The sequence below is a fragment of the Mycteria americana genome, chromosome 18 (genome assembly GCF_035582795.1).
Source record: "Mycteria americana isolate JAX WOST 10 ecotype Jacksonville Zoo and Gardens chromosome 18, USCA_MyAme_1.0, whole genome shotgun sequence".
Lineage (NCBI taxonomy): Eukaryota > Metazoa > Chordata > Aves > Ciconiiformes > Ciconiidae > Mycteria > Mycteria americana.
The window spans coordinates 2939219-2967042 of record NC_134382.1 but is presented as its reverse complement, the minus strand read 5'-3'; the positions used below and the strand labels follow the sequence as shown (position 1 = coordinate 2967042).

At 54.7% G+C, this 27824-nt stretch overlaps 2 protein-coding genes and 1 long non-coding RNA gene across 14 annotated transcripts in view; all 3 read right to left on the bottom strand.

Moving 5' to 3' along the window:
• The window catches only part of EIF4G3 (eukaryotic translation initiation factor 4 gamma 3), a 149200-nt gene extending 140138 nt beyond the window's left edge, over nt 1-9062 (bottom strand). For 7 of the 9 annotated variants that reach the window (XM_075520555.1, XM_075520549.1, XM_075520553.1 and 4 more), the window contains exon 1: nt 8539-8877. In XM_075520555.1, the coding sequence (XP_075376670.1) occupies nt 8539-8726 (188 nt within the window). In that variant the 5' untranslated portion in view covers nt 8727-8877. Of the gene's footprint in view, nt 1-8538 lie in introns of all 9 variants that reach the window. The other 2 variants (XM_075520558.1, XM_075520563.1) reach the window with 1 other exon arrangement.
• On the bottom strand, nt 3723-7104 carry LOC142418600 (uncharacterized). Of its 2 annotated transcripts, XR_012778332.1 has the most exons (4): nt 5555-7104; nt 5248-5329; nt 4328-4433; nt 3723-4161 (listed from the first exon to the last, which is right to left on the bottom strand). It is a non-coding gene; the product is annotated as an uncharacterized LOC142418600 (long non-coding RNA). The 2 variants fall into 2 exon arrangements; XR_012778331.1 differs by lacking the exon at nt 3723-4161 and having other exon boundaries at nt 4189-4433.
• Nucleotides 9063-14232: 5170 nt separating the features above from the next.
• ECE1 (endothelin converting enzyme 1) lies at nt 14233-27057 on the bottom strand. Of its 3 annotated transcripts, none has more exons than XM_075520592.1 (19): nt 26807-27057; nt 23777-23850; nt 23602-23688; nt 22491-22632; nt 21587-21799; nt 20115-20239; nt 19603-19815; nt 19302-19493; nt 18622-18764; nt 18426-18540; nt 18084-18194; nt 17748-17846; nt 17552-17629; nt 17052-17155; nt 16735-16845; nt 16539-16606; nt 16270-16460; nt 16083-16178; nt 14233-15803 (listed from the first exon to the last, which is right to left on the bottom strand). In XM_075520592.1, the coding sequence occupies exons 3-19, from the start codon at nt 23686-23688 to the stop codon at nt 15627-15629; spliced, it is 2265 nt and encodes a 754-aa protein (XP_075376707.1). In that variant the 5' UTR covers nt 23777-23850; nt 26807-27057; the 3' UTR covers nt 14233-15626. The 3 variants fall into 3 exon arrangements, with proteins under 3 accessions (XP_075376707.1, XP_075376708.1, XP_075376706.1); XM_075520593.1 differs by lacking the exon at nt 26807-27057 and adding an exon at nt 24759-25782; XM_075520591.1 differs by lacking the exon at nt 23777-23850.
• Between the last annotated feature and the right edge of the window lie 767 nt (nt 27058-27824).

Genomic DNA, 27824 nt, shown 5'->3' with positions numbered 1-27824 from the left:
ATTTGTGCAGATGAACTTTTTTTAAATTAAAAAAAGTGTTTTGGAAATGTAATCAATACAATTAAGCTGAACAGCTAAAGCTCATCGAAAATTACACCTTGCAGTATCTGTATATCAACAAAAATTAGATCTTTTTTTCTTTTGAAGAGACAGACATAAAAGCACTTTGAAATCTACTTTAAAACACAATGCTGAAGGAAAACATAAAACCCAAGTTGCACAGACAGGTTGACAGCTGAATTATTTGCATTTCGCAAATCTAGCATACAAAACACAGAGCCCAGAAAAGTAAAGTATTTGAAGAGAGACTGTCCAGTAACTAGTATTCATATCTGTGTAAGCGCTGGCAAGAAAGGGTGCCGCAAACTGAAGCTTTATATTCTACAGTGAGTTGAACTCAGAAGATGTCTCACCAGCTCAAGAACTAGTACATCCAAGAGAGCCTTCTACACAAACTTCGCCATGCTAAAACTGGGCATGAATAACCAGCTGCCAAAATCCCTTTCTCACTGTACTCCAGAGTTTGAGATGCACATGAATTTCACATTAAAAGTCACAACAAACATGCTTTAAATGCTTTTTGATTTCAGTTCTTTACTTCCCCCCAAAATAAGTGGTATAGATTATCTACCCTCAGCTATAGTACCCTGCTGAGTTCCCTTTCAAATATAATACAGATACTGAGTCTGTCCAATTCATCGGCTGCACACTGCAAAACAGTGTCTCGTGTCAAGCCTAAAGCACCCTGTACATCACCACAAAGAAGAATTCAAGAATCCAGAGAAGCTTTCAGACCAGATTTTGGTCTGAATTTCACATTGGACTTGACGGTTCTGTAGAAGATCTCGTGGTAGTCCAAGGACCAAAGGGCTAGGTTTCGCTGCTTAGTGGGAATGCACTTTTTTTTTTTTTTTTTTTACAGACATGCCCTTTCTTCAGGATGTTAGGAGCCTTTCAAAGACAGTGGCTGACTAAAAAACCAAAGCTGTGAGTGGTATCGCTAAAAATCTTTCCCTTTGATGCTTAGAGGAAGAGTCTCCTGCTTAGTCTGAAAAGACCAGAGACGTCTGTAATTTTTGCTTTCCAGCGAAAGAACAAAATAAGCCCAGAAAAATGCCGGTTTCAAGGCCCAGTAACTTCTACGACTTCTTAATAACACATCAAAGAGGGAAATCTCTTTTTCAGACCACCATTAGTGCAGCCATAGCATTAGTTCAAATGGATTTTCAAATGCCACCAGCAACACAGACATTTAAATTGGACTACTCTTAGTAATTCAGTAACTCGCACACAGTCACTCTCACATGTAAATCAAACCACAACACAAACAAATATACAATCATCATCTGGCAACCCGAAAGAGAGAATCGGTGCAATGTTTATTAGTTTCCACCTCCCAAAAGCTTTCCAAACTCAGGAAGATCTGCATTATTTAAGATCTTTAACTGCATTAACTCCTCCTTGCTCAGTGTTTTCACAGCATCAAGAGCAAACTCAAAAGATTGGCAGCAAGATTTCTTTTCCTACCACCCTGAGGATGTACCACGTGAAGTCCACTCCCCTCGTAAGAGCAGGATGGTCTTCATGCTTGTGACTTTTACAGAGTTATTCCCGTGCAGATACTCTTACTCCAGAGCATGAGAGTCTCATTCCTGCAGAGTTCAACCACTTGGAAAGGAGCAGCTGCTCCGCGCATCTCGACAAGTCCTAACCCATTTCAACACTTCACCAACAGTTTTGGAGAATGCTACTGGTATCGTTCTGGAGGACTGGATATATTTTTCTTTCAAGATGCACATTTCAGAAACCACTTTGCTTTTCTTCATGCATATTTAAAGCTCTAGAAATATTTTAACTCTCATCCAGATAAAGGATACACAAAGGTGTTACAACCAATAGCAGAAACATATTATTTTTGGTGGCAGAATTGATTTAAATCTGATACAATCTCGGTGTGGGGAAATTTGCCCTCTTCTCTCCATGACTCCAGATGACTACACAGCAAGCAAAGGTAAAACCAATTCTTATGGTACAACTGGAATAGGGAGCGTGTAATTTTCCTTTCAGGGAAGAAAAAAAATGCTGTCCCATTAACCTAGTTACATGCCCAGCAGCAATTTGATTCAAGTCCCATCAGCAACAGTGTGCCATCACCTACTACGAAAAGAGAGAGCGCGTTCTGGGACATCTTCCAAACATATATAATAAAACAGAAGAATAACATGTACTAGAAAATTTCACTAGCCTAAAAGCTTATTTTGCTCTCCTCCCTTTGATCCTTTTCTTTTTTAACAACCCATTCTATTTTCTTCTTCCAGTTGTTCCACATCATCATTTCCTATTTGGGAGGCAAAATGAAGCCCACAGTTTGGAAAGGAAAGCTGTACATAGGAGAAGTTCTTGGAATTACCACCAAGCGTAAAACACAGCACTATGAGAAGTCACATCAACTATGTTCCCTTAAAAAAAAAAAAAAGAAAAATTTAGTTCCCCTGCTTCTTCCAGCCCATGGGGCACACAACTCCTCCACCCACATCTTCATGCCCTGTAACAAACACCAGTTTTCTCTTCCCCATTCATTCCAGAAAAGCCTTTGCAATTGCTAGCAGACATATTCAAGTCACAGATAAAGTTTCCTACTAAAGAAATGCCTGTAAAACACTGATACTACCCATCTATAATTCCCCAGAGTAAAAATTCCAGCAGCTCTAATCATATTAGCGGATTTACACACAACTAAACTTGACAGTTGACTAGTTCTGAAATTGCTGAATAAGGGAGAAAAAGAAATTACAGGTTACCTACAACTTCTAAAGAGAGATCTTCACTGCTAACTCTTACTACGAAACAAAAATGGAGCAAATGCCCCAGCTTGACACATCCCAACATTTCCTAACGACATGAAAAAGCCTTTCAGCCCTAAGAGGATGGACAAAACCCATACACACAGATGAAAACCCTTCTATGTCCCGACATCTAAAAGGGAAGTTATTTGTTCTAAGTCTCTTATTACTCTCTCACCAACTTTTTACCATAGGTAAAAACACAAACTGTGTTCCAAAATCAGTACTGCACATTAAATACATATATATTTAAATGGCTAAAGTAACCTTCTCCCACAGACTTCTGCCAGAGAACATACACAATCATGTCCTCAGATATGAGGAGAAGATAAGCTATCTGAAATCACATTTTTGGAAGAACGGTTTTCTCCAAGACATTTCACCACAAAAATCTTACAAAGCTGGTAAAGTGACATATCTGCGCTATAACATGATTAGCTTTGTCATTAAATAAATTAAAGCTATTTCTGCTTGAAAGAACGCTAAGATGTGCCAAGGCTGGGGAACATCAACAGGGGAGATGGCAGAGAGGTCTAAAAGCACTTAATTTTTTGGCAACACGCTCACAAACCCTTGCCCATTCCTCTCCTGCAGAAGAGCCACTACTATGGAGCGGCAGGGAAAGTCTCTGCATTTTCAGAAGCTTCTCTCCTGCCGCAAAGCCTCCCAAAATGTACGATCTCCACAGCTTCAGACAATTCCAAAACGGAAACGCTTCTCAGGCAACACCGCTGCCCCTTCTTTCCCTTCATCCAGCCACGATTTCAGAAAATTCACTCCTGAACTTAAAAAAACAGAGAGCAAGGAACAGCTCTCAACTGAGCCCAGTTCCTCCCCTCCTTCCCACCTCTCCCCACTCCTTCCCTTTCCTTCCCGAACCCTTCCTCGCGAGCGGCTGCCACTGGCATCTGGAAGAGGACTCCCAACTGTGCTCTTGTTTTAGCTCTGGTTCAATGTCAAAGCCGCCAAGAAGCCGGAGCTGATCCACCCAAGGCTGGGAGACACAGCGCTTTACGCAAAAGCCATGACCATGCTCTTCCAGCTGAATTTTATGTCCAAGCAGCTTCCTAATCCCTGGGTTCTCATCTTCAAAGTCATCAACAGATAAACCCCAGAGAGCACAGAGAGACACTGCATCACATACTCTGAGAAAAAGCTACTCGTAATGGAAGTAAGCAGGGAGGGAAGACGGCGTTGTCTCCAAACTCCCAGAGGGTATCACAGCAACCCAGAGACCCTGATCCTTCAGTGCACGCTGAAGATGCTCTCCTCGGAGAAATTCTTGGACACTTTCACCTCCAGCTCAACTCTTTGCTCACTAAGAGAAAATAGAAAACCCCACACAGCCAAATCCTCCTCAACAGTCTTTATTTAACTAGAAGATTACCAACTCAGGCTTACTCCAACGGCACAACCTGGCCTGCATCCGAACACTGGGTAAGCACTGCCAGAACTTCACCCTGACTTCACACACAGTCTCTTACATTTCTGAAAGCGATCCTGTATTTCTTGCTGTTCTCTTCGGCTTTTGGGAAGCCGCTCACATCCAGAAGATGCCACTCAACAGAGCAGGAACCAGCACACCACTTTCTGAAAGGGACTACAGCAGTTAGCTAAAGTAACTCAGAAAAACTAAACTGAAGCAGACGTTCAATTACTGAGTCAACATTAGCAAAACTGACGTTTCCATGCACAGCAATGATGTAGTTCACACAAAAATCCCCCCAAAAGCTGACCCTTCCTCTCTGCTTCTCAGAAACGGAATTAAAGTGAGGGAAGAAAAGAAAGATTTTAAATCACCATCTGTTAAAACCCATCCTGAACCTGCCACGATTGCCCGACTGCAATAACCTGCAAAATACCCGTGTCCAGAGATACCCAATCCCACACCGAAACAACTACAGTGATATATTAAGGTCAAGTTTACTAGTGCCTGCACAGAGACCATCAACAACCAGGAAGCTGAACTCCCTCCAAATGCAAGCAAGTTTGGAAAAGAAAACAAAAACCTACTGACACCAGCCCAGAGCCCAAGATGGCTCTAATTTGGCTCCAAAGTACAGTGTTAAATTAACCCTGAAGAGCCAGCAGACATGCAACGTTACCCGAGTTCAACACAAATCAATCTGTTTGTCCTTTACAGTGCAATGTTTGCCCATGTCTGGGCTCGGGCTGTGAAGAAACTGGTGACCTAATTATATTGATCCACAAAATTTATTCACAGCATGGAGGCTTTTTTTTTTTTTTTAAAGAGCAGCTTATTATAACACACACAAAAAATACTTCTCTCTTAAGTGGGACCATGAGGAAGAGTAAAGAAATGCGGTGTAGTTTAACACGTGTCAGAAGTATCATCAAGTTAAAAACACAAAGGTCTACAGGAAGCTTGCAACCCAGAGCGTACCTTCATTATTTTACATTTTTATGGAAGAAGTCTTCACTACAGAACAATCAGCTTCATCTGGAACTTCTTCCTCAGAGGCAGTCTGAAAGCCAAAGCAAAGGTGGGCAGATCGGGATTTATTTTTTATAATATCCCTCTGTGTGTCATTTCACAGCTACACCCTCCCTTGTCCATCCCTCCCAAATAAGGGTCAGAATCGAACTGGAGGACTTGTCCATATTGACAACTTCTGAGCACAATTTCTGCCTGAAATCAGGTTTGATTGAATACTCACCACTATCAGAGCCACAAAATTATCTCAACTTACTTTTCCACAGAAAATTTAACTTCTTGAAGCCACTGCGTTACCAAAGTTTCTCGAAAGCTCTGTCTTTTCTTACAGCAGCTCCAATAACTTCCTATTCAGCACGTAACAGAATGAAATTCCCATCAAAACATTTCTGTTCTTCATGTCCATCACTTTCCTTCAAGAAATATTTTTTTTAAATCCCTTCTTCCCCCTGTATTTTTCTTTTCCCTCACTAATGTCTTTCTACAAATACACATGCTCTTTTTCCTGTACAGTTCTCTCTCACCCAATTCTTCTATTTTTTCAATTATATGGATAACTGTTTAATTTCATGATGTATTAAGTACTAAAACCACACGTATTTCCAAAGACACAAAAGTTCACCATGCGGAAACTGTTCTAGTTTAAAAAGCCCAAGTCAGAGCCTCAATCTGTCTATTAACATATAATAATGCTTCACGTCGACAAATAAACCCTTGCACTGCCATGAGAAGGAGACCTTGCGGTGCTCTGTTCACTCCGAGTTGCCAGAAGAAACCTGCAACTATACTTCATCTGCTGGAGGGTAACGCTGTCTCAATAGTCGTATCAAAACAGAAAAAAAAAAAAAAGAAAAAGAAACCAAACAGAGCTAAAAATAAGGCTGAACTCAGATGACCCTCTGCACTCCAGTAAATCACAGATGAACTATGCTCCCCAAGCCTCACTTTTGCAGCAGCGCTTAGAAAAGGTAACAGCTTTTGTTTACTACCTGGAAGCACACACAAGTTTTGGCGGAGGAAAAAAACAGCCAGGACACCTGAATACAGTTCACCAAAAAGGTACCAAGAACACAGTGTTTGTGTATATTACAAGGACAGATTATTAGTTTAAAAGTTAAGAAGCAGTATCGGTCCAACACAATATGTTTTCAAAACAGGCATGGCTATAAGTAAAAATTAGACTATATCACTTTAACCTCCCCACCTTTATAACGTTAACTTGTCATATCTACCTAATGCTTCTCTGTTCCTCTATACCTCTTCCTCTGGGTGTCCAGGTGGGTCCCCACGATGGGACACGCTGCCACACCATCTCCGGCTCCTTTAGGATCTTGCCCATTTCTTCCAAGGCTTTTTATTTTTAGGCTGCACTCAGAGGTAAGCCCAAGCTTCATCCCTCACACATGCAAGGCATTTCGTGACAACACTCACCAAAAGCAAGGGTGTCCTCCTGTCTTAGCTACAACAGCACAGCCACTCTTGCAAACCACCACCAAGCTTGCCCTCAACAACGCTGGAGAAGTATTCAAGTCCTTCCATGGTGCTTTTAATGATTACTTGAAAATAAAGTGCTTTAGAAAGCCCAGCACACTCCTGATCCTAGACCCAGGCAAACTTCAGCCCTTCCAACTGTCAGGGCACCCAAGCGTCGCGTTCCCTGTTAAAAAAGGCCCTTTCCAGACAAACCAGCACCTTGCTGGAAAGATGAGCTGAGCACAGATTCCGAACATGCACACTGGACGGCGTTCCCACTGTAACACTTGGCACATCACTCAAAACTGAGCAAAATTTCCCCTGAGCAACAGTTTTACTCACCACCACCCCGCTGACTTTGTCATGACAGCACCTTCGCACTTTTTTTCCTAAATAAAGCACACGCTGGCATTACAGAATAGCACAAGCTAGCCAAAAACACCCAACGGAGAGTACGTCCCTCCGCAGCACTCTCTGAAATCTTCAGAGGTTTTTCACTTGACCCAAACAAATCTGTAACGTCAACAGTCTCATGATTTAAGCAACGTATTTGTGGTCATGGCAAGAACGATTCTTGCCGGAAGCTCAAGAAAACAATGGACCTAAACTGATTATAAAAGGGCTCGGTTTTCCCACCTCAAAAATGAAAGTGAGAGCAATAAAACGCTTATACGCAGAGAACACATTTCTTGAAGAGCACAGGCATCATCACACAGCTGAAACAGCCCTCAGCAAAACACCCTGCACTTCCACATTAAAACCTAAGTCACCACCACCAATAAATAGCAAAACACACTCCTGACCGTCCCCTGCACAGCACGCCACACCATTCCCGGATAACACAGCAAGGCAGTATTTCACCAAGTATGTTTTTCACGTCACACTTCCCCCAAAAAACTTTGGGGGGGGGGGGGGGGGTGTGGAGGAGAAAAGCCAGTTTGCCAAGGGATGCTGTCCGAGGCTGGAAACAAAACCTCACCCAGGCAGGCAGGCTGGCCACCCCACTTTCCTGCTGATCCCTGCAGTATTTACCTCCTGACTTGGGGCCTAGTCGCAGCAGAGAACTGAAGACCTTTAAAAAACATTCGCAGCAACCGCCGGCCTCTCTTTGTAGCGGTGGCCGTTTTGGCGGTGGGATTTTTTGAGTGGGAGCCTTCTCCTCCCCATCACGCGTGGCCTCGCAGAGAAAGCTGCTCGGCGCAACATTCCACCTGAGATTTATTTCCACCAGCCAAGAAAGAAAATAAAAATAAAATAAAAATAAAATAAAATAAAATAAATCACATGAAAATCGGCCCCGGCTGAAAAAACCCGGGTTTAAATTCGCCTGGAAAAACAACAAAACCAAAGCACTTACCTGGGCAGGACCGGAGGCAAAACTGAGGAGCGATTTATAATTAAAAGTTTACCCCTGGGGGTCACCGCTGCTCCGGGGGGGGAAGGGGGCTGGGGGACCCTCTGCCTTCCCCAGGGGAAGGGGGTGAACCCCCAAACCAACCCCTTCGCAGAGGGGGGGGAGGCACCCCCTTTCCCCGCACCACCCCAGCAGGTGCAGCCCCTCCTTTGCACGGGGGGGGGCACACGCACGCACACACACAAACACACACACAAACAGGAGCGGGGAGCCCCCAACCGCCACCCCCGCGGGGCGCCCCCTCCCCACACCCCCCGGGACCGAGGGGGCCCCCGCGGCCCCTCACCCCCCCGGGCCCCGCTCGCTGTGGGGAAGCGGGTGTCGCCCCCCCACCCCCCAGGGGCAAAGGATACTGCTGGGGCGGCTGGGGCGGCAAGGCCCTGATGTTGGGGTGAGGCGCCGGCGCCGCCGCCGGGTGAGGGGGAGCCGGGGGGGGAGGCGGCCCCGCCGCCGCCGCTGCCGCCGCCGCCCCGCTCCCGGGGCCGGTCCCCGCCGCCGCCGCCGCGCCGGGTTTCAAAGCCGCCTTCTGCGGTAAACTCATCGCCAAGCGGAGCCACCACCCCCCGGCGGGGAGCGGGGCCGGGGCCGGGGGGGAGCCGGGGAGCGGGCCGGGGGCCGGTGCGGCGGCCGGGGCAGCGCGGCGGGCCGGCACCGGCGCCGGTCTCCGTGACAACGCGCCTCCCGGAGGGCTCGGCGCGGGGAGGGGACGGGAGAGGGGCCGGCGGGGAGGGGAGGGGGGGAGGCGGCTCAGGCCGCGCTGCTCATGAGCCGCCGGCGGCGGGGGGTCTCGGTCCCCCTCCCCGGGGGCAGCGGAGCCCTTCGCGGTGGCGGCTCTCGGGCGATGCCGGCGGATTTTCCTCACTGAAGTAGCGGAGCATCAAACATGGCGCTGCGGCCGCCTCCAGCAGTCCGGCAGGACGGACGCTCGGGCGCCTTCGGGCCGCTCCGGAGCCGCTCGGCCCACCGGCGCTCGGCAACCTTCGGCTATTTCCGGAGCCGCTCGCTGGCGAGCGGCGTTCGGCAAACCTCGGCTTCTTCCGGAGGCCTTCGCGGGCGCACGCGTCCTCCTCCCCGTGTTCCCCCCCTCCCTCCGCGCTCAGCCCGGCACCTCCCGTGACCCCCGCGCTCGGGAAACTTCGGCTCTTTCCGGAGACCGAGGGCGTGAGGCTGTTCGGGAAGCTTCGGACAGGCTCGGAGGAGGGATTCCCGCCCAGGCGGAGGCGCTCGGGACTCTTCGGAGCCTCTCGGGAGCGGCGAGGCCGCAGCTTCGGGCGTTTTCGGCTTGGCCCGGAGCGACTTCGGCAGCGCTCGGCTGTGAGGGAGCGGCCCTCGGCTGTGAGGGGGCGCCGGGCCCCCGCAGCACCCACCCTCCGGCGGGCCCTAGGGCACAGCGGCTTTCCCCCTGCCCAAAAACTCACCCCCAGCCCCGCTGCCAGCCCTACGGCCCCCAGCCACATCCCAGGCTCCTGGGGCAGCAGGCAGGGGCAGCCCTGCAGCGTGAGGCGTGAGGGCTGGCAGCCCTGAGGGTGACATGGCGGCCGAGGGAGGCCCAGCAGCCCCTGAGGCAGCCCGCCTCCGGCAATGGGGACCGGTGTGGGGAGGGCCCTGTGGGCCTGCCCTGGGGGCAGCAGGCATCTTCCTCACACCCCTGCACCGCTGCCTTTGCCCCCCAAGGGTTGCCACACTGCCGCCATCTTCAGCATTTCACAGCCAGGCTGCAGCACCCTCCTTGTGACCGCTGCCGGGCTGAGCTTGGCAGGGGTGAAGGCGGTTTGTGCTGTCTTGGGTAGATAAAAAGGACCTCAGAGCAGAATCAAGCAGCCGCTGGATTGTCCTGACTTGTCCTGTCCCACTGTTGGCTCCCGAGGGCTCATTCCAGCCGGCTGGCACCTACCGACGTTCCTGCTGCGCCGCACGTCCCTGGGAGACGCTCCCAGCGCCTTCGCTGCGCCGACAGGTATTGCTGCCCCATGTCACCCAGCCTGGGGTACGTGAGCTGCTTGAGGAAAGTTTTCCATAGTTTATTTGCATCCTGTCTGCTGCATCTTCTGGGCAGCTGCGAGTTTAGGAGGAAGATAATACTTCAAAGCAATCACAAATAAACCCTTAAAAGCTTTTATTAAACAGCTCTCTTGGTGGTATATTCAGGCACTTAGTGAGTAACTGGTGCTGCAGCTGGAAGTTGACAGAAGATAGGGGTCTTGCCCACTAAAGAAAACCTACCCAATGAGTCACATTTATCCATGTCTCCACAACAGCCCCATTTGTAAGCAGAAAAGTAATTTTGAGTTTTAAAATACAAATCTGAAGGGGGAGAATCTGAACTTGGTGTTGTTCACTAGAGCAAAACTCAGCATAGCAGCCAGTGGCCAAAATATAGTAGAAGGGTCTTGAGTACATTTTCCCTTTTGAGTCAGACTCCGAATTATTAAACCATTCGGTTTGTGCAGGTCAGGTTTAGGACATGACACCCGCCTGTGCCGACACACGAGGACTGTAGCATACCCCAGGGCTCGCCCTCGTCCAAGGTGTGATCTCAAGAAAAGCTCCCGTGAGCTGCCACCCCACTTAAGCCGCTGCAGTGGCCTCCAGTAAGAGTAGCTGTGCGACTGGAATAGTTTCTTACTTACTAAGATGCTATCTACAGGGTACAGCCCCAGCAAACGAGCACACTGCATAGCGCCAGAAGGTATTAGCGGAGCCGGTGGCAGAGGGAAGATGACGAGCATGCTATTTAGTTTCCCTTTCTGTGCTTTTTGTTCTGCACTGGGGTAAGGGAAATGCCTGGGATGAGGTGAGCTCACATCTACCTCAAACTGCTTGTGGGAAATGGGGTAAAATGGAAAATGATGAGATTTTTTTGAGGGGAAAAAGCCCAACCAAGCCTTGCCAGCCTGTGAAGAAGTCCTGAGTGGGGACTATTTCCATCTGCAACCAGGAACAAATATTTAGAGGGGACTCCAGGTATTTTTTTCTGAGCCAGTTTTCCTCTGCAGCCTACTGCCTGCCAGATCAACTGCCGATTCCCCACCAGGAAAACTAAAGACTGAAGAGAGAAATGAGAATGACCTCAAAGAAGAGCCAAGTGCTCCCCCACTCCCCAAAAATGGGAGAACAAAGGAGGAACTTTTATCATGGTAGGGGCTTTGCCCAAGGACTGATAGATCTCTAGTCATCCTGGAGAGCTGCTGCACGCACAGCACATCTCTCCTGTCTACAGCTTACTGGGAAGATGGATCCCCCTCCACAGCTCGTAAAGACTTTGCTGTAATAATTTTGAGGGTGCAAGTAAAGCTGTGTGGTTTGGGGGGTTCGGTGCCTGGCCCCATTCCATTGACTGCCTCCCAAGCGTGGCACTTCTCCTGGTACACCCCTTCATGCGAAAGGAAATTAGTACCAAAAGCAAATTGACATCTATGGCTCCCTCTGTTCTACAGAAATAGCTGCCTGTAAACACAGCTGTGAAAGAGCCTCCTAGTTCGAATATCTTTAGATATATCACTTCTTTTTACCATTTAGAAAGGAAAAAAACCAGCATTGTCACCATATTGTCTGCTGAAGCTCCCAAAGCGTGCTAGCCATGCGAAGGAGCCAGGCTCCTGCCTCTGCCTTAAAGCTCCTCCAGAATCCATGCCTCCCCCCAGCCATATTTTTACCTTTTTTTTTCCCCTAAGAGGAAAAAGCAGACAGGTCTCTCTTCCATACTACCCCACATAGGACGATTTGGCCAATGAAACCTGCAGATTTGGCAAGCTTGAGCAAGTGCCAGCTGGATTCACGCCCTTCCTCCTGCTTCTGGTTCCTCTCCATTTCATTTTTCCTCCTATTTTTCCTGCTAGCTTTATTAGCACCTGGGAACCGATGCGTCGCTGCCGGCAGCTTGAGTTTACAGTGCTGAGCTCTTGTTTCAGAGCATCACCAACCCTTTTTCCAGTCCCACCAGTGTCTCATGTACCTGGCACAGCAGAGATACTCACAACCATGCGGCAAAGAGTACAGTAGGAACGCCAGAGCTGTTGGTGAACTTAGGAAAAGGGAGTAAAGGATTGGGGTATCACTGGAAAAGGGCTGTTCTCCTGCAGGAATTGTTTGAGGAAGCTTTTGGCCCGTTCACTGCCCTAAAATCTGATGGTCCTGGTAGGTGACCCCAGCACTGTCGTGATGTGTTGGGGGTTAGATCCTGCTTGGAGAGGGAAAACTAGAAAGGAGAAGAGCAGTTCAGATGGTTGCGTTTAGCCTCTCACACCTGGAAGGCTGGCTCGGCCCCACCAAACCTGTGAAGAACCACCATTTCCAGCTCATTTTGGAAGCTCCAGCAGGCTCCAGGCACCCGCTTTCACCCAGCACAGCACGGCAGCGCCTCCTTCTTTGGGCTTCTCCTGCTTTTCCCCCCCACTGATCCCCTTCCAACACCCTCCAGGCAAAAAAAACACGGGGGGAAAAAAAAAAAAAAAAAAAAAGGCAACCCAGCCCTGCTTGGAGCTTTCCCCATTCCTCCTCCTGCCCAGACTCAGCCCTCGGCAAACGTCTCTGCCCCCCGGGCACGGCTGACTGCAAAATAAAGCAAATACCACCCAGGATCAGGCAAGCCCACGCCAGGCACTGGCACGCGAGCGGGATGAGTCACCTCCTGCCTCTCTGCCTACACCCAGCAGCTTCCCAGAGAGGCAAACATCCACCGCCGGCTCCAAGCCCAGCGCGGGGAGCCTTGACCGTGGCGTCCCCTGCCACGATGCAAGCTGACGCTCGCCCTTGAAACCCTTCCTGCGCTGGGGCTGAACCCTCGGTGGTGGCCGAGACACCTCACTGCGAGTAAACCCCCGAGAGCCAAAGTATTTCCCTTCCGGATGGCTAAACCGCCTCTAACAGCATCCTACCTCTCCACGCCACGGGCTGTGCTCCCCTCCCTGCTTCTTGCAGCTGGGAAAACACCCTTTCATCTCAGCCTTGCTCTCCCCGCTTAATTCCTCTTTGCCTTACACCCACATCGCTCTTCTCTTTTCCTAGGAACTCAGGCGTTTCACCGTATTTTAAACACACAGGGCCAGATCCAGGCCAAAATACCACACCGGTAGCGTTGCTAACTCCTGCCAGCCCAGAAGTGGAGATTTCTCTGCTCCACTGCCCTCTGCGGGTTTGCACCACCATTTCCAGCCAGATCCCGGAGAAAACAACGGCCACAGCTGGTCTCCCAGCTCTGCAGGAAACAGAGGGCCTCGCACAGCGTCATGCAAGCAGAAAGCATTTCGATTCAATCTGGGAGAGAAAACACAGTAAAAAAACAGCAAGAGGTAAAATTTACCATCTTAACTTATGCAACACTCACCGCCCCTGCACGCCACTGGCTCAGTCCTGCCCATCCCGGCAGCAAAAACGCTCTGTGTTTCCAAGAGCTCGCTACCGATGGGGCAAAACTGGGGGGCTGCAGCCCAAATCCAGCCCCTGACAACAAGCCAAGACTAAATAGCAAACGAGCACCCAACGTATTCCTTGTTTTACGGCTATCGGCCCTCCCAGGTGCTGGGGTGAGGCTTGGTGGAGAGCCTGCGGTCCAGGTCCTGCCTTGAATTTTTTGGGCAAGCCTGACAAAACCACGGAGCATCCACTCGGGAGCAAACGTTGGCCTGCGCTACTGAGCTGGCAGCATCCAGCCGGCATCGCGGAGCTATAAATAAGGCCGTTTGGAGAGCAACCTGTGCAGGGCCCATGCCACTGGATCCAAGCGCAGCCCGGCTGGCCAAAAACTCACCCGGAAGGAAGGAAAAGCAGCCGGGAAAGACCTCCCTGCTGGGGAGATGTGTGGGGCCGTGCCATAGAGGTGGAAAGCAAACAACCACCCGCAGCGAGAGTGAGGTTTTTGGGCACAAAAGCCTGGCTTTAGCCTCCAAGAGAGGCGGCAGACGCCAAGCACAGGCTGGGAAAAGCCTCCTTGGCTCAATTTTGTCAGCGCAGGATGGTCTCATTGGTGTGGACGGGGAGAAAAATGCAGATAAAGGTATGCAAGGCGCTCCTGCTGTCAGAAAAAACAAGTCATGAGCAGCTCCAGACCCAGTAAAAAGTATTTATTTCAATTACGATAAGGCCCACGTGTAGGGTGAAAAAATAGTTACAAAAGAAATCCCCCCCCATCCCTCCTTTTACATATAAATATTAAAAATCCCTCTACGTCTTTGCTTTCTGTCTAGAGCAAGAAGGCGCTCCATGAGACAACACACAGCACCTGAGCTACTGTCAGTGGTTTTCCTCTCAAAACCGCAAAAGGAATATTAAAAAAAAAAAACAACAAAACTTTAAGAAAGCCCCTTGCCCCCATCCTGGCCAGATCTCGCACTGGTGCCAAACCAGCCACAGAGGGATGGAGGTTTGGGGCTGTGCCGTGATTTCGGGGCTTGCAGTTTCCCAGGCGCAGAGGCCGGGCACGGCAGCGAGCGAAGCAGCAGCAGGAACCGCCTGCACTTGTCTGGGGAAGCTTTTGGGCCGGGAAGTCACGGCTGACCTTGCTTCAGAGGGGACAGGAGGGAGAACCGGGTGCTTCATCCACACCATCACCACCTTGGTTACATCTTTGGCACGTCAACTTTTCCCTTTGCACTCTGAAATTAAAGCTAATCCCAGGAGCCGCAGCATCCCGGCAGAGCCTTTCTGCGACCCGCGGCATCCTCCAGCCCTGTCCCCAGGCCTGCTGTCCCCAATTTCCCCATCAGCATTCTCCGAGGATGGCCCCTCCCAGAAAAACCCGGGACCTGGGGCTGGCTAGTTGCATCTGCAGCCCGGGCAGCCCAATCCAGCTTCCCCAGCCAAGGGACTGTCACCACATGGTGCTGCACCTACAGCTGCACTGAGTAAAAAAAAAATTAATAAATATACTAATCTTTGACTAAAAAAAAAAAAAAAAAAAAAGGCTTTAAAATGCATTTTCCCTGAAATTTTCCAGTGTATTCTACAACGCATGAAAAAAATATATATATTTCCCCCCCAAAAAAATATATCTTAAAATATTTTCCATCCTCATGTGCGCATCTTTGGAGAGAGGAAGGTACGTCGGGTGTATTTAGACACGCAGCCAAACCCGCCGGCGCCGCAGCGTTCCCTTTATCGCCTCCTAAGAAGCTTTTGCCGGGGCGGTGGGTGAGGCTGGAGCGCTGCATGTGTAAGTACGGGGTAGTGCCCATGGACGCATGTGCCTCGATACGTGGCCTGGTCATGGTGGGAAAGAAAAGACCCCCAAATCGAAGTCGTTTCACAAATGAGCGAGGGGATGAGGAGTTTTCACAGTGGATCGAACCTCGGATGATACCGGGACGCGGGGTGCCGCTCCAGCTGCGAGCTGGGCAGTTTGTTGCACGGAGAAGTGGTTTGAGCCTCTCAAAAGGACCAGGGAAATTCAGCCGTCAGCAGAGGATGAAGCAACGGGCAGCTGGTTCCCTCGGGCGCTCGCCCATCACCAGACTTCGCACTTCTTGGGGGGATTCATGGGGGAGCCGAGGGGGCAGCCGAAATGCTCCGCAAACTCCCGGGAGTTGGAGACTGTGCCGATGACACGGAAACGCGAGGGGCTGTGGGGGTCGGTGATGAGTCCCTCGTGCGAGCTCTCCGGCGTGCGAACCGAACACCACACCTGCGAGTAGAGGGCGAGAGACTGGCGTCCGCAACCATAGGGCCCCACTCGGTGCCACATCAGACCTCCCCGCTTGTGTGATGGGCACCAACACAGCTCAAGCTCCAGCTTTGTCTCGCTTTTGAAGCGGCACCACCCCGATCTGGTTCTCCATCCACCACGCAGCATCTCTGGAGACCTCAAGTTTTGCCGTCACACCCTCCCAACACCGTCTGGGCATGCCTCCACCCTGCAAAAACCTGTGCATCCATCCTCGCTGCCCACCACCAAGTGACCTACCTGGGCGAAGCCAACAAAGAAGAGCTGGTGGTTGGTGAGGCCGAGGGTCGGGAGGGTTTCCTCATCCCCATTCTTCTTCAGCCAGTTTTGATATGCCTGGACACCGGGGACCACAGCAGGCTCAGGGGACAACACCGATCCCACCACGCCGCTCACCTGCCACGTGTCCCCAGCCCCGCGGCCCTACCCGGTAGGCAGCCTTGAGGCCCCCATTGTCAGCGATGTTCTCCCCAAGGGTGTGCTTGCCATTGACGGCCTCGCCGTTGACGGTGTAGTTGCCATACTGCTCCACCATGCACTCTGTCTGACGCTTGAAGGCCTCCACCGAGGAGTTCTTCCACCAGGGACGCAGGTTGCCGTCCTTGTCATATTCCCGGCCTGCCAAAAACACAGTGGGTCCTTTGTCACCTCAATGGCCCCCCCACCGGCAGCCCACCCACCTAGCCCTGGCCATACCTTGGTCATCAAAGGCGTGTGTCAACTCATGGCCCACCACCACGCCGATCCCACCAAAATTCAGCGACCTGCAGGAGGGCGATGCTGAGATTTAGAGAGCAGCCGCTGCTCCTCGCAGCCATGAAATGTAGCCTCAAATTTTGGGACGGGAGGAAATTTGGGAATCCTGCCCTCCCCGTTTTCCCTAGGCTCTTACTTGGGAGACGCACGGGTGTAAAAAGGGGCCTGGAGGATGCCGGCAGGGAAGACAATCTCATTCTTGGTGGGAGAGTAGTACGCGTTGACCGTTGGAGGTGTCATGCTCCACCTGCGGGGACACGGACACAGCCAATGTGCCAGCACAAACCCATCGCTGATGGTTGCTCTGGCACCATCCGCTTATCACGGTGCAAAGCCGTCGGCCCAAATTTAACTCCCCAAACCCAGCATGGTCTGGTGGACACCAAATCCCACTGCTCCAGATATTGTGATATTCCTGCTGAGTGCAAGAGGGAAGCGGAGCAGAGAACTTACTGGTCCCGGTTTGGCGCTTTCCGGAGCTGGTCGGCGGTGACCCTGGCCGAGAAGTTGTAAAACTGCATGACATTCTCGAAGTAGAGGTCGGACACAGCCTCATACTGCAAAAGAGCAAGGCGTGAGCATCGTGCAGTCATTGCCTGGCCCTGCTCCTCCCTCCATGGTCATGTTTGAGCCTCCGGAGCCAGCTGGGTTACAACCGCTCTTGTTTCTCCTCCTCTCCAACATCTGCGGAGTCTTGGGAGAGCAATGAATCACCGTTACGGAAACTGGTTCCTCCTCTTCCCGGGCAGGGATCCCAAGAGCCCCAGCCACCCCAGGACTGGCCCTCAGCTCTCTTGAAGGTCCTCGGAGAAGGGCCAAGGACATGGATGAGACCCTTCTGGAGGAAACCTGGGGTTCAAGGCTGTTCTGAGGCCATGGTGATGGGCACATGTCCTGCATATGCTAGTGGAGGGGGGAACAGGAGACCCAGGGGACATATCTGACCAACTCACGTCATTAAAGACTTTATCCAGCTCCTTGGGGTCCATGATGAACTTGGGGTAGCCAATCATGTTGTAGATGGCATCTGCCTGGGGGGTGACAAGGACCAAAGTGCTTTTAGGGCCAGGGATGGAAGGATGGGCTCGCCCAGCCCCACCACCTTCCACCACCACCCTCTCCTCCCCAGCGCTGCTGCCAGCGCCTCACCTTCTCTTTGGCCGATTTCCTCGTCTCTTTGTCCATCCACTGCAGGGTCTCCAGGCTTTCCTCGAAGGCTGTTTTAATCTCCGCAATCATTTCCTCTGCCTAGACAAAACAAGGTGGCACAACGTCGGTCCGCAGAGCCGGCTTCCCACCCCGGAGAGTTCAAGGACCCTTCGCACCGGTGGGAAGGAAGAGGCTGGGATGCAGAGACGGCATGCAGACCGGTGAAAACCCCAGTGAACGGAGATGCATGGTGGACAAAAGGTGGGCAGGGAAACACTGGCTGTCCCAACCATCCACCATCGTGGTGGCTCACGTGCTGCTCGCTTGGGGACATACCACCTGCTTGCTGTCCTCAGCGAAGGTGGCCTTGACAAACATGGCCCCCAGGGCGAAGCCCAGGTTGTTGTCCGTGTCACTGATACAAAATTTCCAACGTGGGAGGCAGGTCTGCATGGGACAAGAGGTGGTCATCAGCAGTGGCACGGCCAAAGCCCCCCACCTTCCCACCACGTTGCCCCACCAGGAGATGAGGTCCGCATCCATCCCCCTGCACCGGAGCTGCAACCCCAAAACCTGCCCCTCGTCTCTATTTTTTGGATGCAACGTGACGGGAGCTTTGCTTAAAAAGCTGTCACCATTTTGATGGCGATTTGGGGGCCTCAGGGGCTCCCCCCTCACCTTCTTTGTCCCATACATCACTTCCATGAATTTCTCCTCTGCATCCTGGAAGCGCTGGTCAAGGAAGGGGCTGGTTTTCCGCACCAGGTTCCAGATCATGTAGTTGTTGAGGAGACTGCAGCAAGAGGCGGTGAGCAGGCAGCAGGACATGCCTGCCCACCCTGGGCACCCCTCTGCACGGGCTGGGGGTTCTCACCATTTATCGGTGGCCAGGATGAGGTCAGAGACCTGCTCCAGGTACTCCTTGGCGTAGACCACGACAGGCTCCGACTCGTTGAGCTCCACAGGGTAGAAGACCGTAGAGAGGAAGGGCATCCAGTCCACGGCCGGCGCCAGCTCCTGCAAAAGCCACGCTGCTGCTATGGATCCGAAAACCATCAGACAGGAGCAGCAGCTGCTCCCCGAGTTGGAAGCCGCTGCATCAGCCCCCATTTGAGGGATTCAGCTGATTTTGCAGAGACCGGTTCCTCTAACAGCAGCATCCTCCAAAGGTCAGAGGGGAGTAAACAATTTCCTCCCGCAAAGGAAAAGAAAGTGGGGCGGGTGTCAAAAATGTTGACACAACCCATTAGGACCCCTCTGGGGACACAGGGAGGTGACCGGGCTGACGTCTGCAGCCGGCCCGCGGGCAGCAGTGCTGGGAGGGCGTTAGTGCCGCAGCGGGACGGCCGCCAGCCCCAGGGGTGGTCCGGAGGCTGGGAGGAGCGGGTCAGGATGGGATTTCCCCAAGGAGGACACAGGCCAAGCTATTGCACAAGAGCTTCCCAGGCAGTGTTGGCTGGTGTTGGGCTTCCTCAGGAGCTGCGTCACCTCCACCCGTCCGCCCCGCTTCCCAAACCACGGCGGGGCGGGGAGGCTCGCCAACCCCATCCCTACCTTCAGGTCTCCAGCTGTCATTTTATGGTAGATGACTTCCTCATCCCGGTGCTTCTCCTGCGGGATGGTGATGTTGGCCAACGCTGTCTCGAAGTCCAAGATCTGCTGCATCTGCTGCCGCGTCGACTCCTCATCGGTGCCTCCCAGGAACATCCCCAGCTGCACCATGTAGTTCAGGTACCCGGCGAGCACCTACGTGGTGGGATGGGGGGATCAGCGTGGTGGGTTCAGCATGGGGATCAGCATGCCACCCACCCACAGCACCTCCCCGGCAAAACCAGATTTCCCCCAACGACCTTACCTTCTCATTCTCCGTCTTGTTCAGGTAGTAATCCCGCGACGGCAGGCCTAACCCCGACTGATCCACCTGGATGACGTTGCTGTTGGAGTTTTTGGAGTCGGCGCTGACGTAGACGGAAAAGAAGGGCGAGGTGCGGTAATGTGCCGTCACCTCCCGCAGCGTCGCGTTGAAGTTGTCCCCTGCGCAGGAACCTGTGATGTTCCAGCCACCCAGCTGGGGACAGACAGCAACTGGCTTTTGGTTAAGGAACAACCACCCAGAGTTACTTGAATACTCCCCCAATACCCATCCTGGGGGGAAACGTCTTACAATGGGGCTAAAAAGCCCAGGAGAGGCAAGACCTGCCTATAAATCCCTGCCTCGCTCTGCCTGCCTGCCCTGGGGGATGCTCTGCCCCGGGAAACACCAGGAACAGGGTCTGGAAGGTGCTGAGACTGCCCATAAATGAGCTTTTTCCTCCCATTTTGCAGCTGCCTAGGGAAGGCGGCTTTTCCGCAAGGAAGGGGACGAACCTTTTGGATGAGCTCCATGAGCGGGGTGGCACGCAGCTCCTCGATCTTGCTCTCGTTCATGCAGGCTTGGTAATAACGCTGCGCCTTGCGCTCTGCCTCGCTCGACACGTTGGCCGTGGTGTTTTCTGTGGGAGGTACCCAGGGGGGCTCGCAGGGGGTCCCCGGGGACGGGCACCCATTCCCCTGCAGGGGCTGCTGATGCGTGCCGGAGCCCCCACCCTTCCACTGGAGAAATATTCAGCCCCGTTTTAGGCAAGGCAGGCTCTGAAACGGCGCTGAGGATTGCCCCGCTGGTCCCCTCCGTGCCCCCAAGAACATCCCACGGCCCCCAGCCCCTTCCTGGCCTCCTGCCCTCATCTCCTCTCCCACCCGCAGCGACTGCTCCGGCTCTTTGGAGCAGAAAGATAAAGAAAGAAAAAACAAAAAGCATTTTTCCAGCAGCTCTGATGTTCCCAGCATCATCCAGCCCCCTGCACTGCCCTTGCCCCTGTGCTGGCGCTCCCCAGCCCTATATTGTTTATTCCTGCAAGAAGGAACAATAAACGCATTTTTCTCCTCCACCGCCAAAACCATCCTTTTATTCCACACCCCCCCCCCCCAAAAAAAAAAAATCTGCTTCCCCAGAGTTTGGGTTTTTTTCTTTTTTCCCTCATGAGACAGCTTGCACCTTTGGCTTCCCAGCTGCGTGGTTTTATTAACTAAAGGTCCCTCGGCTCCAAGGAATTCAAGGAAATGCCAAGCACGACCGCTTGGCTGGAGGCCCGGTCCCTTCTCCCGGTAAAACCAGCACCAGATTTCTACGGGAAGAGCCAGGGACGAAGCCGTTCCCGCGCCACCCCCTTCTCCCGAAAGACAATACTCTTCCCAAACCTTCTCTTTTCAGACAATCAGCCCCAGCGCAGTGGAAAGTGCTGATAAGGAGCCAGTTGTTTGCTCAAGGCTTGAACAAACCGTCCCCGCCGGGGTTGCCTGGATAAGCTGCCCAGCACACAGAGGCTGAGCCCAGGATTCCCCCTCCGCTGGGGGAGTTTTGGCCCCCAAAAATGGCCAGATTAGCAGCCAGCCCCCCAAAAAGGCTGCTCACAAAGGCTGGAAGCTATAGCAGGAGGAAAAAAAACCATATCCTTGAGGTGATATTGGGGTGCTATGGCCTCTGGATGCAGTCTGGGGTGCAAATCCTGAATTTTACAGCTCCTGGGAATGCCGCCATGGGGTTTGCGGAGCCGAGGCCAGGACCCTTCCCCTACTCAGCACCAAAGAGCTGCAACACCGCGGTCAAAAATCCCAGGGACATCCAGGAGAGCAAACACAGCCAGGATCTGCTTCCCAACGTCCTCGCTGCGCGCGTGTCACAGATCGCTTTGATGCTGGGGTTTAAGTCCAACCTTACATCCCCCGGGCACGTTTTTGGCATCCCCCAGACCTAAAGGGGCTCCTCGGTGCCCCGGGACCCACTGCTCCCGCGTACTCACCCAGCAGATGCTTCATGATGGCCTGGTTGTGCTCCCAGAGGTTGTTGAAGGTGCCCCAGCGTGAGTGGCCATCGGGAAGGGGGTTGGCCTTGATCCAGCCCCCACAGGCGTAGCTGAAAAAGTCCTCGCAGGGATTGACCGCCCGGTCCAGCGAGCTGAGGATGGAGCTGGTGACGGAGATGCAGGCTTCCGACAGGCACACGGCAGGCGGCCCTGGGGGTGGGCACAACGGGTTCAAATCCTCTGCCACGGTGTGATTAGCCACACTGCGGAGCATCCTGCCCCAGGGCGAAGGATGTGGGCAAATATCCCATCTGGTGTCCGAGCATCCCGCCCCGTACCTGAGCATCCCACTCCAGGGCAAACCACGTGGGCGAGTATCCCATCCCATGCCTGAGCATCCTGCCCGGTGCCCGATCATCCTGTCCCAGGGCAAGGGATGCAGGCAAGCATCTCATCCTACACGCAAGCATCCTGCCCAGAGCCCGAGCGTCCCGCCCTGGGGCAAAGGATGTGGACAGCATCCCATCCCATGCCCAAGCACCTCATCCTGGGGCAAGGGGTGCAGGCAAACACCCAGCCTTGCGCCCAAGCATCCCACCCACTGCCCGAGCGTCCCACCCTGGAGTGAGGGATGCAGGCGAGCATCCTGCCCCATGCCCGAGCATCCTGCCCCATGCCCGAGCATCCTGCCCTGGGGCAAGGGATGCAGGTGACCATTCTGTCTTGTGCCCAAGCATCCCACCATCAAATCCCACGCCTGAGCATCCTGCCTGGTACCTAAGAATCCCACCCTGGGGCAGGTGAGCATCCCATCCTGCACCCGAGCATCCCATCCTAGGGAACCTCCCAGCAACCTGCCCCGGTCAAGGGAGTAGAATCCCTGCGCGGTGTGAGGACTTACGGGCTCTGTACTGGAAGATGAGACCCAGCAGACATGCCGCCAGCACGGCCGCCAGCACCCCCACCAGCACCACGAGCTGCTTCTCGGCACGCGTCCGCTCAGCCCAGCACCCCAGGCTGCTCCTCGAGCCGCGGAAGTTCACCTGAGGGAAAAGCAGCGATGTTTCCCCATCAGTGGAAAAACCTACTGACGCATCCCCCATTTTGCTTCCTACAGCCCACGGCACGAATTTGGCCTCTGGTGAGGGATCCGGTGCAGTTCAGGCTGGAAAAGGCAGCAGCTGCCTTCCAGAAACCGGCCAGGAAGGGCGGCACAATGGCAGGAAAGGGAGCGGGGCAAGCGTTTCGGCAGGCTCACCTGCTACCCTGTGCCACCCCAAACCCCTCCTTGAGCACGGCTATAACCCCTCGGGTGGTCCCCGTCCCCATCACCGGCGCTGGGACAGGGTGGGGGCCACGGCGGCAGCGGGAAGTGCCGTAACAGGATACTTCCGCTTGGCCAAAAAACATCCCCAGGAAACAACCCGATGCGATGGCGCGCAGAGATGGCCCCGCCAGGGAAAGCAAAAACACAGTGGAGCTCTGATTTTTGGGGCAGAAAACACCATCCTAGGCAGAGACCAATGGGGCTGGGAGCGAGGCCAGCACCGAGAGCATCGCTCCAGCCCCAAATCTTTCCAGGCGAGGCCGGACGCTGGCAGCCATGGGGTTTTTTTCTCAACACCCTCAGCTCTTTTTAAGCTGCTTTCCCGCTGCTCAGGGAGGAATTAACCTAATCCCCTTTTGTGCGGGGACAAAGCTCCCACCACCACGATAATTGCTCGCCCCGGCCACGCCAGGAAGGGGTTCGGCCGGCAGAAAAACTGGGTGCTGGGGCACTGCAAACAGCCGAGCCAGGATCCAGCCCCGCAGGCTCCCCTGTCGCTGGCTCCAGGTGCTGGGAGGGGAGCAAAGGGCAGCGGCGGCGGCGGCCAACACGGCTCTGCCCACGCCGGACTTTGCCCCATGGAACAGCTGGTCCCAGGCAGAAAACCCTCCTGCAGTCCTCCCCTGCCGCTCGCCAGGACCTAAAATACTATTTTTTCCACCCCAAAACACACACGAAGCCCTACCTGGAAGCCGTTGGGGTATCCATCGCCTTCGCTGATGGAGTCCAGGGGGTCTTCATCATCCAACGTCGCCCGCTTGTAGGTCGACATCTGCACGGGGAGATCAGCAAACGGAGGTGCTCAGTGACTCCAGGTCAAGGAAGAGGAGGAGGAAAGAGAGCAAGGAAGGAATACGCACCCTCTAAAGCCGCCTCCTCCTCCTCCGGGGAGCTAAATCCCGAATGGCTCCGGGGTAGTAAAGCGCTAAACAAACTCCGGAGGAAGGTTATGGAAAGCAATGAGGGCTGGAGCCAAAAGCTGAGCAAAGCCCGAACCCGCCTCGCTTTCCCCCGGGGCCGGGTTGTGCAACCGCCCCTTCAGCCTGGAATAAAGCTGGTTCCTCCTCCGCCGGCTCCCAGTCCTGAAACGGGGAGAGGGACCCCCCCCCCCCCGTGCCAGGGACCCCCGGAGTGCCGGGGACCCAAGAAAGGCTGGTAGCGGAAAAAATGGCTTTTCACCCCAAAACTACCGGCTTGCTCACGCTCCACGCTCCATCTGCGAACGACGCATACCCCGAAACACCCCGTGGGGTCCCTCTGAGCACCTAAAGGTGATGGCACCTTGAATTTAGGCTGCTGACATGGCTCCCTCCCGGCTCGCCGGCCCCCCGGGTGTTATTGCGTGACGGTGCCTGGCTCTTATCTTACCCCCCCAGCAGAAAAACAAGGGGAAACCTCACGGGTTGGCAGCCGGCCCTTATCGTGCCGCCGCCGCTTCCTTCCCCCCGGCACAGCCCTGCCACCCAGCCGGATTGTCTCCCGCTGGGGAAAACAACCCTCTGCCCGCCACTGACGGGGTGAGCGCCCCGAAACCCACCCCGGCCCCCGCAGCACCGCTCACATCCCTTCGCCCCTGACGCAGCGCAGGGCGGGGTTTTGCACCCATCCAGATGACCCCGTCCCGCTGCCATCGTCCCCAAAGGGACACCGAGTTGATCGGAACCCGGCACAGCCGTGCTTCAGCTTCCCCTGGCAGGAAGGTGCGTGCAACGAAAGCGCCAGTTCTCAGCCCCGTTTCCGATAGCAGCCTTCCCAAACTTCCTCTTGCACAATTAACAACAAATCCCATCGTCTCCCCAGATCCCAAATCGCAGCCTGGGTTTAATTAGCCACAAAACCAACCCGGGGAAGAAAAAGGGTTACAAGAAAAAGGCAGTTTTCCCCCTAGCTTGTGCAAAAAGCTCCATTTCCAGCCCCAAAATCACCCCTGGGTGCCTGCCTCAAGCCTGCAAACCACGGAGGGAAAAAGCTTTAACAGCAAGATTTTATCGCTGGTGAAATCTGATTTTACATTATATTTTTTCCATCCCCTTTCACTTTTTCCCCCTATTTTTGCACTTTGCACATGACTGAAACGTGCAGCTCCGGGCACAAATCCCCGCTTGCACAGTGGGGGGGTCCATGAAGCCCCCATGGCTCCAAAGCACCAAATTCCTGAAGTTCCAGCTTTCGTCCAAGGCTTTCACTCTGTTTCCTGAGGAAATGAGGTTTTTTTCGTGATCCCCCACCCTGCCTGCCTGCCCCAGCCTGAAAACAGCAGGAAAAAGGGAAAAAAGAAAAAAAAAAGAAAAAAAAGAAAAAGGGCAAGCCACTTTATTTCCTTTCGCTAGGGATGTGCTGGCTCAACCCCACATTAGACATCAGAGAATCCAAGCTGAGCCCGAACCCCCGAAACACCCCCGGGGGCACCGGGATCAACCCCCAGCATCCTTAATTTGGGGGAAATTGGGTCCAGGAGGCATTTTTAGCATGCGTACCCCCTCCTTTTCCCCGCGTTGGGGGCATCGGGGCAAAGCAGCACCCATGGGTGCTCCCCCCCCTTGCTGCTCCCCAGCTTGCGAAGTGGGAACATCCCTTTTTTGGGTCACAACGGGGTGGTTTTTGTTCCTCACCCACCTCCCCACCCCCCCCCAGCTCTGTTGTTTGCTTAAATCACAATAAAAACGCATTTCCCCAGCCGACGGGGGGGGGGGGGGGGGCACCCAAGGGGAGGGGGGGGTGCACCCACGCTTTAACCCCCCCAGCCAAGGGACTTTCACCTTCTTTATAACTTATACACGTCTTAGCAGGGCCTTAAATTGCCTGGTTTCCCCTCAAATCGCCCCTTCGCCTTAAAAAACAATAAGCCCCACGTGCTCCCAGCCCGCCCCCCCCGGAGGGTCCCGGGGGGCACCCACCGCCCCGCTCTCCCGCCGCCCCCGCCCGCAGCCCCTCACCCCGGCATCGGGGCGCCCCGCGCCGCCGCCGGCCGCCTCCAGCTCCCGCCCGGGCGCCATTTCGGAGCGAGCACGGCCGCTGCCGCCGCCATGGCGCGACCCCGCCTCCCCCCGGCCCCCAGCGTCACCCCGAGCCCCCCCAGCTCACCCCCGCACCCCAACGGGCCGAGCAGCGCCCGCCCAGGGCCCCCCCCCGCACCCATGGGTGCCCCCTGCATCCCCGCGGCCTGGAGTCAGCACCCAGTGGGGCTCCGCCTCGTAATTAGGATGCTCAAGGGGTAATTAGCAACACCTGGTGTTAATTAAGGCCCTGGCGTTAATTAGGGGTGCTGGGAAGGGGGGGTTGGGTGGGCACCCAGTTTTGCGGGGAGCCCCGGTTGCGGATTAAAAAAAAAAAAAAGCTTAAAAAGGAGCAAAAAAGGGGTAAAGTTTACAAAAAAAAAAAAGAGGGGGGGAGCCCAGTTTGGGGTTGTTTGCAAACAGCCCCCCCAAAAGTGGGTGCTGCTGGGTGGGGGGGCACCCCTGCACCCCTCTGCTTGCAGAGGGAAACCCAGTGCAAATCCCCGGGAGGTTGGGTCAAGGGTGGGGTGCTGGGGGGGGGGAGTTGGGGGGGCACCCACTTTAGGGTCCCCCCCACCCTGGGGACCTGCTGGCCACAAAGCAAACCCGGCTGGGGGAGTCGATGCGGGGTGGCAGGGGGGCACCCAGGGGTGCAAGGGGGGGTCCCTCGGGGGGTGCAGGGGTGTCCCTCGCGGGTGCAATTGGGGATCCCATGGGGGTGCAATGGGGGATCTCTTGGGGGTGCCGGGGGGCCCCTTGGGGGTGCACAGGGGTCCCTCGGGGGTGCAGTGGGGGTCCCACGGGAGACGCATCGCCCCGCGCCCCGGCTTGGCCAAGTGACCCAGGCCCGCCCGCCTCCGGACCCGGGGTGCCGGTGCCCCCCCACTCACTCACCATGGCTGCCCCCCCGCTCCCGCCGGCCTCGGCCCCCGTCGGGGCGAGCGCCCGCCCCAGCCCGGCGCAGCCCGGTGCGCGCCGCGGCCGGAGGGTGACGAGCGCAGGATGCACCTGGGCCGGGGAAACCAATGGGGCCGCGGGAGGGACGGGCCTCCGCGCTCGCCTCCTTTAACTCTTTCGGGGGGCCCCGGGCCCCGCTCTGGGGGTCCCCGTGCCCCCCCCCGCTGCCGAGAGCATCCCCCGGTAGATAAATCACCGCAGCCCGCCCGGCGGCGGAGGGATGCGGCGTTTCCCCAGGGACGGGGGCGGGCGGGCGGGCGGGCGGGGGACCCCAGCACGCAGCGTCGCGAGCGCCCAATTCTGCGAGCGCCCCGCTGCGCACGCGTGCAAGCACGCACGCGGTCGGTGCAAGCACGCACGCGTGCAACGGCGCAAGCACGCGCTCGTGCGAGCCAGCGGGTTTGCCGGCAGCCGCGCACGCAGCCGTGCCAGGGGGCGCACGTGCGGCGCTGCAAGCATGCGCGCGGGCCACCGTGCAAGCGCACGATCGTGTGCGAGCTTGCAAGCCCGCGGTGCCGGGCGCGCGTACGAGCACGCGATTGTGCAAGCGTGCAAGCGTGCGATTGTGCAAGCGTGCAGGCGCGCTCCCCGGGCCGCAGCCTTGCCCCCCCCTCCCCCTCCGTGTGCTTAACAGCCCCTCGAAGGGGTTTGGGGTTCCGGCCTCGCAGCGAGGAGTTCCCCAGATGGCAGCTCTCCGCGTGCCGGGCTAACGAAGCTTTTTAATTAGCTTGTCATCACCGGCAGGCGCCCGCAGCTGCGTCGCATGTGGGGTGACAGGGATGGGGGGGGGGGACACGGACACGGTGCCACCACGCCGGACCCCTGTGCCACGCCGGCGGGCTGAGCACTGACGCGCTCGCGTCCCGCGCGGAGCTGCAAACCTCTGCTGGGCTGGGAGAGCGCTGGGGGGTGCTGGGGGGTGACCGGGGGGGGGGGGGCGGGGGGATGTGGGGTC

What these genes read in the sequence shown, in the direction of transcription:
- ECE1 (XM_075520591.1), bottom strand. An exon ending in GATACCCCAACGGCTTCCAG is followed by an intron (nt 22,633 to 23,601) that starts GTAGGGCTTCGT and finishes CTTTTCCCTCAG; the next exon opens with GTGAACTTCCGCGGCTCGAG. An exon ending in TGGATAAAGTCTTTAATGAC is followed by an intron (nt 17,156 to 17,551) that starts GTGAGTTGGTCA and finishes GCTCTTTTGCAG; the next exon opens with TATGAGGCTGTGTCCGACCT.